The 9,820-nt window shown below is 36.1% G+C and overlaps 2 protein-coding genes across 2 annotated transcripts; one reads left to right on the forward strand and one right to left on the reverse strand.

The window, feature by feature from the left end:
• Nucleotides 1-1,329: 1,329 nt before the first annotated feature.
• On the forward strand, nt 1,330-2,280 carry LOC308233357 (olfactory receptor OR51C1-like; the record flags this gene model as incomplete). Its single annotated transcript, XM_080640282.1, has 1 exon — nt 1,330-2,280. The coding sequence occupies one exon, from the start codon at nt 1,330-1,332 to the stop codon at nt 2,278-2,280; it is 951 nt and encodes a 316-aa protein (XP_080496408.1).
• Nucleotides 2,281-8,561: 6,281 nt separating this feature from the next.
• LOC308233378 (olfactory receptor OR51C1-like) lies at nt 8,562-9,506 on the reverse strand (the record flags this gene model as incomplete). The annotated part of the gene is made up of 1 exon (XM_080640310.1): nt 8,562-9,506. One exon carries the CDS (start codon nt 9,504-9,506, stop codon nt 8,562-8,564), a length of 945 nt encoding a protein of 314 aa, XP_080496436.1.
• Between the last annotated feature and the right edge of the window lie 314 nt (nt 9,507-9,820).

Consider the following 9,820-nt stretch of genomic DNA (forward strand, 5'->3'; position numbering starts at 1 on the left):
ATGGATTTTAACATGTACCCATTAATTTAATGTTAAACTAAACATATTCCAAAAGTGATTGAGAAGCCGGGTGGCAGTGTTGTCTTTGAAAAGGAGCATAGAGTTCTTCTCATTAAGGAAGGGATTAAGAAAGGTTGAGAAAATCATACATGTGGAGGAATAAGGGACCACATAAAGAAAATATTAATCAGTGGACACTAAGTCAGACAGATAATGTATCTATATTTTCTCTCTGCTATCAGATGATAAGGCATGTGGATAAGTATAAGGGGCATGCAAATAAAAGTGGAAAATGAAGTGAAAAAAATTATTGTATAATGTTAACTTTAATTTTTAAAAGTGACAATACCTAATAGTTGGTGATTTTTTACATTATAATGAGATAGCCAAGTTTTTCACATATATTAACTAATTTAATCATCACAATAATTCTATGTAGTATATATTATCATTACTTTAGAGATAGAGAATTCCAGACACACACTGTTTAGTAACACATCCTGTAGGTTGTTCAGTTGATATGTATATAAGTCCATGCTTGAACTCATCAGTTTAGAATATGTAATCCTAAAAAATTAATTTGGGATGCCAATTAAAAGTTCATAACATCAAAATATCCGTAATACTGACCTTTGAGACTCTCTATTCTCAAATAGTCCTGATTGTCATTGTCTTGATTGTTTATACTTGTTATGTGGTATGAAAGTTAATTAGGTACAGTTCGAAGTTATGGGATTGCAAATAGGAAGTATGTTCATACAGGATATTATCACAACTACTAACAGATAGTAGGGGCTCAACAAATGTTAGCTCTTCATTATGATTAGATATAATCAACCTGATTGACAGAAAGTACTCAGGTGATAAAGAGAAGATTTCTTTTTGGGTCACTGGAAGTTAACTTACTTTATTGACTAAATTGAATCACCGCATATATTGTTTGCTGTTCATCTAAAATTTTGTACAACTCTATAGACATATTTCAACAAATATTTATTGACTGCCAACCAAGTGAAATCAGGAAGTGAATGGGTAAACCTCCCTGAGCAGACATGTGAATTTAAATAAAGTAGGCCACTGTTGGATTTGTTTGTTACAAAGTCTGTATCCTCACATAATTGTTCATTTCCTATTTTATGCTCCTTGATTAGATGTAGTCTTAGTTTTCTTTTTTTAACCAATTTTTATGAGCTTTTTATATAATATAGAGATTGTCTTTTATAAGTGTTTATCTGGTGAAATAATAAATTTCAAGTTGACTGCATTTTAGAGAAATATAATATATCATTGCAGGATAACCAGATTAAGGTTCTGCAGTTTGAGTTCAACATGTCAATGTTCCAGAATACCACATCTTCTTCCATCATTTTCCTGCTAACTGGTGTTCCTGGGCTGGAAGCCTTCCACATCTGGATCTCCATTCCCTTCTGCTTTCTCTATATAACAGCCCTCTCGGGAAACAGCCTGATTCTCTTTGCCATTGTCACTCAGCCCAGCCTCCACGAACCGATGTATTATTTCCTCTTCATGCTGTCCACCACTGACCTCGGCTTGTCCATATCCACCCTAGTCACCATGTTGGGTATATTCTGGTTCAATGCCCGGAAGATCAGCTTTAATGCCTGCTTGTCACAGATGTTTTTCATTCAACTTTTCACTGTCATGGAATCTTCAGTGCTGTTGGCCATGGCTTTTGATCGTTTTGTGGCCATTTCTAATCCTCTTAGATATGCCTCTATCTTAACTGATCTTAAAATAGCACAGATTGGAGTAGCAATCATTACCAGAGGGACACTAATACTGACTCCTATGGTGTTGCTTCTGAAAAGACTATCCTACTGTCGCAACCACGTGCTCCACCACTCCTATTGTTTCCACCCAGATGTGATGAAGCTCTCATGCACAGACACCAGGATTAATAGTGCAGTTGGATTGACTGCCCTGATCACCACTGCTGGAGTAGACTCGGTCTTTATCATCCTTTCTTATGTTTTGATCATTAAGACGGTCCTCAGCATTGCATCCTCAAAAGAAAGGATGAAAGCCTTCAACACATGTATCTCCCATATTGGGGCTGTTGCTGTATTCTATATCCCATTGATCAGTTTGTCCTTTGTTCACAGATTTGGAAAACAGGCTCCACCATATGTACATACTATGATTGCCAATGCCTATCTGCTGATCCCCCCTGTAATGAATCCCATTATCTACAGTGTGAAGACCAAACAGATACGCAGGGCTGTGCTGAAGATTCTCCATCCCAGTGCAGCAAAGAACTAGATGAATTTTTCTATTTCTGGTCATTAAATAGATGAGTAAAATGCCACTTACAGGAGTTAAAATGTTGAGTCTTATCCTTGGATAAAATCATCCCAAAAGATCACTTTAACTTTAAATAAGAAGGCTGGGGGCTACAGAAATAAATTTAAGGTCAAAATTCTATATCACTATTTTTTTTCCAGATAGGCATGTTTCTCTGTGATCTAAAATATGGCACAAGTAGAGCTAAGTTAGGGTTAGAGAAAGAGAAGTGAAATGACTTGAGATTTCACTAGAGTTCTCTAATCCAACACTCAGAATTTAGAGCATCTCTTCAAGTAGCCTCCTCTTCCCCTTCAATATTCTCCTGAACTTATTTTGGGCTTCAGTTTCATCTATCAATGTTATTTTATCTTTGTTCTACATTTCACAGATTCCCCAAATTTATAGATTGCTGATTATATTTTTATTTATATTCTGGTGTTACTACTAATTTATCTTTTTCCCAAACATATTTTCTTCTTTTTTTAAAGGTAAGAGTAATTTGGGCATATGTACTCTCTCCACTTTCCTTATGTAATGTCCAGTAATTTTTGTGCTTTTAATGTGACAGTTTTATTATAATTTAATTCACAGATAGTACAATTTACCCAATGAATATGTAAAAGTTTAATGTTTTTACTATTTACAGAGTTGTGCAACTATTTTAAATTTTAGATTATTTAAAAAATATTTTTATTGATTTCAGAGAGAAGGGAGAGAGAGAGAGAGACAGAAACGTTAATGATAAGAGAGATGATTGATAGGCTGCCTCCTGCACGGAAGATTGAGCCTGCAACCATGGCATGTGTCCTGACTGGGAAGCAAACAGATTCATGGTTCATGGGTCACACTCAACCACTGAGCGACATCAGCCAGCTAGATCACTTCCATAATCCACAAATGGAGCTCTGTACCCATGAGCTGTCATATCTCATTACCTTCCATCCCACCCAGCCCTAGACATTACTAATCTACTTTCTGTCTCCATGAATTTGCCTATTTTGGACATCTTATAAAAATACGTGATGTTTTGTTACTAGCTTTTTCAATTAGCATAATATTTTCAAGGATCATTCATTTAATGGTGTTATTATTTTCATTGGCAAATAATATTCCATTGTATGAATCTATCATGTTGTATATAGCTATTTTTTAGTTAATAAACATTTGGGTAGCAGAACCATTTGCTAAAAATACTATTTTTTCCTCATTGAAGTGTCTTGGTACCTGTGTCAAAACTCAACAAGATCCTAGTCACGGTGGCTCAGTGGTTGAGCATCAACCTATGAACCAGGAGGTTACAGTTCAATTCCCATTCAGGGCACATGCCTGGTTTGGCAGCTCAATCCCCTGTAGGGGGCATGTAGGAGACAGCCAATAAATGATTCTTTCTCATCATTGATGTTTCTATCTCTCTCTCACTCTCCCTTCCTCTCTGAAATTAAAAAAAAATTTTAAAAAACTCAACAAGAAATGTGAAGGTTTATTTCTGTATTCTTAATTCTATTCCATTGATCTCTATATCTATCCTGTTCAGAACCACATTGTCTGGATGACTATAGCTTTGTAGTAAAATTTGAAATTGTTAAGTGTGAATTCTCCCACTTTGCTCTTCCTCCCCTCACCCCGCCCCCCAAGATGATTTTGGCTATTCTAGGTTGTAGGGAAGCATGGGATTTGGTTGGAAAGTCTGTAAGGAGGATTCTCCAAAATGTCAGGGGCCTTGACTTTTCCAATAAGTCTGAGCCCTTGGGTGTTTTACTGTAATCTCTATGTTTAGTCTTTAGACACGACCTTGTTTAAAGAACACTACAGATGCATGTGTTTTCTCAAGGATACTTTACCCTGCTGATAGTATCTAGAGGTTAATTTTAGTTCAAGCTGTTGCTACAATAAAAGCCTAAGGAGGCAGGTGAACGGGGCTGTCTGGCTTCTTTAGCCAGTCAGTCCCTTAGCCCTCTCTTTCACAGAAACGTGTGTCAGGGTAATCATTCCATCTTTCAGGGTCTGCTGGTGAGTCCCGGCACTAGGTGTCTGAGAATTCAATATGTATTTTGGGAGCAGCTGTAAATTTATGCAAAGAATCAAACTTTTGGTTTTATTGATTGTATTTATTGTTTTTTTCAATTCTCTATTTCATTAATTTCCACCAATACAATCATTATTATTTTTTTCCTTTTTCTTGACTTTAGTTTTCCCTCTCCCCTCAGAATCTTAAAGTGGAGGTTTAGGTAATTGACTTTAGATATTTCTTTATTCAATATAGGCATTTAAGGCTATAAATTTTCCTATAAGCACTCTTTCATTTCAGCTTACACTTTCATTCATCTCAAAAATATTTCTGATTTCCTCTATGATTTCTTTTTTGGACTATTGATTATGAATGTATTGTTTAATTTTCAAATATTTGTGAATTTCCAAATTTTTGTTATTTATAATTTAATTTCATCATGGCTCACTTCTCTTGAAGCTAAACTCTTGCTTTAAATGCATGGCACAAGACAAGAGAGCATACAGTCTTTTCAACTTTTCAGCTTGCAGCTCTGCTTTATGATAGAGCTGGGAAAATGGTGATTGGGGTCCCCAGTGTTCTCTGACTGTAATGCCTGGAATTGAGGGTCTGCCATATGAGTAGGGCTGGGTGAAGCCACTGACTTCTGACTGCAACTACCTGAATTTAACCTCCACAATTGGAGCTGGTGTATGGGGAATGAGAAATACTGTAGTCTGACCTTCCTGGGAGATACTATAGTCTAACACTGAGGAGCTGGTGGGAATGGAGGTGGGGTGAGGAAGTGGGGAAGGAAGCCCTGTGTCCTTGACTACACCTACTAGGAGTGGAGCTATCAATGTGCTGAGCTGTGGGGGGAGTGAGGGTGAAAGCTGGCTGCAATTCAAGTGAACAATGACTGTCCTTACAGTGATTTAACAGATTTTCTTAAATAAATGGTTTTTCATTTGCTATATGACCTTAGGGCAATTTCCAGAGAATTTAAATGTATATACCTGTATCTATATGATTTTTGCTATTTATAGTACTTTCCCTGGGGAGCATGTTCACAGATCTCCTCTTGCTGCCATTTTAAAAATTGATCTCTTCAATTTTTGACTTTATAGTTCAAACAACACAGTGCAATTTTTTCCTGATCATTCCAGGTTGAATTATACATTCTTCTTATATATTCTTATTATTCCTTCTGCTTATATTATATATATTGTAATACATCACACAAATACTTCATATTTTGATTGGTTACTTTCTTATCTATATATTTTATTTCACTAATTATGACAATATCTTATTTGTCTCTTCCACACTACCATATTGTGCAATGTTTGGCAAAAGCAGACACTCAGTAAATGAAAGAATGAATCAGTGGTAATTAAATTATCCTATATAATAAGAGTGTAGTATGCAACTTGTCCTCTTTACCGGGAGTTCGTCAAGGAGTTTGACCAGGGGGCGGGGCCTACCCAGAGAAGGGAGGGAGGCCCTGGCTGGTGGAGGTGGCAGGTGACTGGGAGAAGGGAGGGAGTACCTGGCCGGCAGCCAGCAGTTGTTAAGTACCCTACCAGTGCACGAATTTCATGTACTGGGCCTCTAATATGTAAGAATTCTAGATAACAACATCTAATTTATTCTAAGATTAAACAAAACTTAATTCTTTATTATGTATACTTTAAGAACACAAATCAGGACAGAGAGATAACAGTTCTTGGAAGTATATATTTGGAAGCTTGGTCTAATGGGCAAAGTGTTCATTTTAGCCATTGTCATTCATACTTTCAAAATGTTACTAACATTTCCATAATATTAGGATATTTCATTGGGCATTCCTAAAGAGTAGATTAGTAGATTAGTAGATTAGTAAATTTTTATAGTTTGAATTTTTCAATGTATGTGTCCTTTATTAAGTTTTCTTGAAAGAGGGCATATCTATAATAAAAATTTTAATGACATTACATTTTTTCAAGTTATATTCCTCATTAAGTTAACTTAAAGCAAGAAGCTAATCTTGTTCATTCTTATGGTCTTATCTGTCCTACTAATACCTGGCTTATTGTAGATGCTCAATATTTGTTGTGTTGGAAGATGAATAAGAATATGATTTGGGAGTATGTGCTTGGTTTTATTAGTTCTACTTTAATGGCCACAAAACTCTGAGCTGGTGATGCCTTATGTGGTAAAGTGTTACACAGTCTTATCATTCTTTGTAAAGAAGTGAGTGTGTGAAGTATGGTGGGGTAAATCAGACTACCAAAATCCAGAGCATTGGATGGGCAATGAGCTAAATTGTGGTAGGGTATTTAGCGACAGTTGATGTGTGTTGAGTCTGAGGAAGTAATTCTTAGAGATAGTATTCTACCATATTCCTATGTCTGTATAAAGTAACAGTTCAGAAGTAGCTTACCAAATAGATACAATAGATGTAAGAAGAGAATAGATAATGCAGTTTGGAACCACATGGGTCTACTACTGAGGAAGATATTGACTAGAAAATATGAACAAAGAGTGAGATATGTAGGAATTTTGAGTAATGAGCAAGTTTCTCTTGTTGGTTTTAATGTAGGTCTTGAAATAATAGGCAAAGTATCCCTAAGGAATTTTGTTACTGTTTGAAATACAATTGATAAATTTTGCTTTGAATTTTATATTTCCCATACCTATGGATATAAATGCATAAAAAGGTGGGATAAATGTCAAACTTATGAAGTGATTTGCTATGGAGAAATTAGAAAGATCAGACTTGAGGGAATATATCAAAGAGGACTTTGGTCTTTTCTATAAAATCTCTTATTAATGAGAGTATATTTATTATTTATCATATAACTAAAATTTAATTTGAAAGCCTTTTTTTCTGATTGTTTTTATGAAAAAATAGAAGGAGGAAAAGGGACAAGATTGGAGACCAAGAAACCTATAAGAAAACTGTGACTTAGTTGAAAGATTTTAGTGTCCTAGACTAGGTCTAAGAATGGAGAGGAAGATATATTTTGTTGTTATAATAGAAAGAAAATACAGATTTATTTGATGCAGGAGCAAAGAGTGAATAAGCATTAGTTATTATCTTTGGCACCTGAAAAAATTTTAAAATTACATAATAGTTCTGAAAAACATTTATTCATGAAAAAATGAGTTGAATTATTCTTAGTCAAATTGGGCTTTATGCAAACAGGGATAAGTTCCTGAGATTGAGATCTCAGGCCCCAAAACTGGCCTTTGTCTATATGGTCAGAGCTATGATCAATTGCTAGATAATATAGACAGAAAAGCTGAAATAGGTTATAAGAAAAATTTCTTATGTTACATATGCCAAACATTGAATTTGAATGACATCACTGAAATTATTCAGATGGCTGGCTATTTGATAGTCTATCATGTTCAGTTCAATTTAACAACTATCATTGACTATCTGCTATGTGGAAGATATACTTTTAGGTATTGTAGCAGCATCAGAGAAAATACAGACATTTTTTAATTTAAGGAATTTACAGCTTTATGGAAATAATACCAGAACTACTACTAGTATGTATAATACAACATATCGTCAAAAACACAGAAAGGAAAAAAAAAATAGATACAGAGAAATCACCATAACAGGCAAATTATGAGAAGGAAAGATCAGATATAATTGAAGCAGTCATGAACATTTAATGAAGAAGATATTTAAAGATGAGCCTTGGCATGTGTAGTATTTCAAGGTGAAGGAGTGGGTGCCAAGGTTGATGTCAAGTGGAAAGCCCACTATTAGGAAAGCTGCATGACAGAGCAGTTAGCAGACTGGTTTTCTTAGACTTCAGAGTATGTGAAAAAAGAAAGAGGTAGATAAACTTTAAAGGAACGTTGAACCTAAATTGTGGAGGACTTTATCACAGACAAGAGTTAATGCTTTATTTAATTGTTGGATGAGAAATAAACAAGAAAGAGATGCTTATTGGTTTGTTTTTAAATTGTATTTGAGCTGGATATTTGGAAAGTTAATTCAAAATGAATGACAGGTAGTTTTTGGCAGAAACAACATAGAGATGGTAGGGTCAGTTAGTCATTTATGGGAATAGGTAGTGAGAGGTAGTGAGAATCTGAGTTAGTATTTTGGTCTAGAAAATGATTACCTTAAGTAGGATTAGCTACATTGTAGATATGTTTAATTTGGATAATTTCTAGTTCCGTAGAACTCTAAAATTGCCTAGATTTATAACTCTGATTTGTGATAAATTTTCATTGACTTTAAGATGGGTTTTTAAGGGAGCAATGACTGTTAAATATGAGTTCTCTTGGAAAAGAGAAGTTTGAGCATAGCTTTTTGAATCTGCTTTGTTTTCACACTATAGATGATGGGATTCATCACAGGGGGAATAAGCAAGTATAAATTAGCAATGAGTGTGGGCACAAAGGGTGGAGCACGTTTTCCAAATCTGTGAACAAAAGATAGGCTGATCAAAGGGATGTAGAATATGGCCACAGCAGTGATATGAGAAATGCAGGTGCTGAAGGCCTTTTTCCTCTCTTCTGGGGATGCAATGTTGAGAACTGAGCGAATGATCAAGACATAGGAAAGCAGGATAAAGACAGAGTCCACTCCAGCAGTAGAGATAATTGCAATTAATCCAAACGCACTATTGATCTTTGTATCTGAACACGAGAGCTTCATCACATCAGGGTGGAAGCAGTAGGAGTGATGGAGCACGTGGCTGTGACAGAATGATAGACGCTTAAGAAGTAGGACTAGTGGTGTCAGAATGACAGTCCCCCTGGTAATGACTGCCATGCCAATCTGTGCAATCCTTGCATGAGTTAGAATGGTAGCATATCTCAAGGGGTTAGAAATAGCCACAAAACGATCAAAGGCCATAGCCAGGAGCACTGAGGATTCCATGAAGGTGAAGAGGTGAATAAAGAACATCTGTGATAAGCAAGCATTCAAGCCGATTTCCCGTGCATTGACCCAGAATATTCCCAGTACTGTTACCAGTGTAGACATGCATAAGCCAATGTCAGTGGTGGACAACATGGAGAGGAAATAGTACATAGGCTCATGGAGGCTTGGCTCGGTGAGGACTACAAATAGGATCAAGCTATTCCCAGAGAGGGCAGTTAAATAGAGGCAGCAGAAGGGGATGGAGATCCAGGCATGGGCCCATTCAAGTCCAGGGACTCCAGTCAAGAGGAAAGTAGGGAGAGTAGAGTTATGGTAGAATGACATTATGGTCTGAAGAGGCAGAATTCTCTTATAAGATCTTGACTTTCTAAATTTAGAATTTCAAAATTATTTTTAGTTGATATACATTTAGTTCACAGAACTTTAGAGTACAGCTCAATGAAGTTTGACATCTGTATACACTTCTGGAATACCTTCCAAGATCAACTGATAAAATATTACTACCAGCCCTAACCAGCTTGGCTCAGTGGATAGAGTGTCGGCCTATGGACTGAAAGGTCCCGGGTTTGATTCTGGTCAAGGGCATGTACCTTGGTTGTGGGCACATCCCCAGTGGGAAATGTGCAGGAGGCAGCTGA

Source organism: Plecotus auritus (assembly GCF_963455305.1).
Source record: "Plecotus auritus genome assembly, chromosome: 9".
Lineage (NCBI taxonomy): Eukaryota > Metazoa > Chordata > Mammalia > Chiroptera > Vespertilionidae > Plecotus > Plecotus auritus.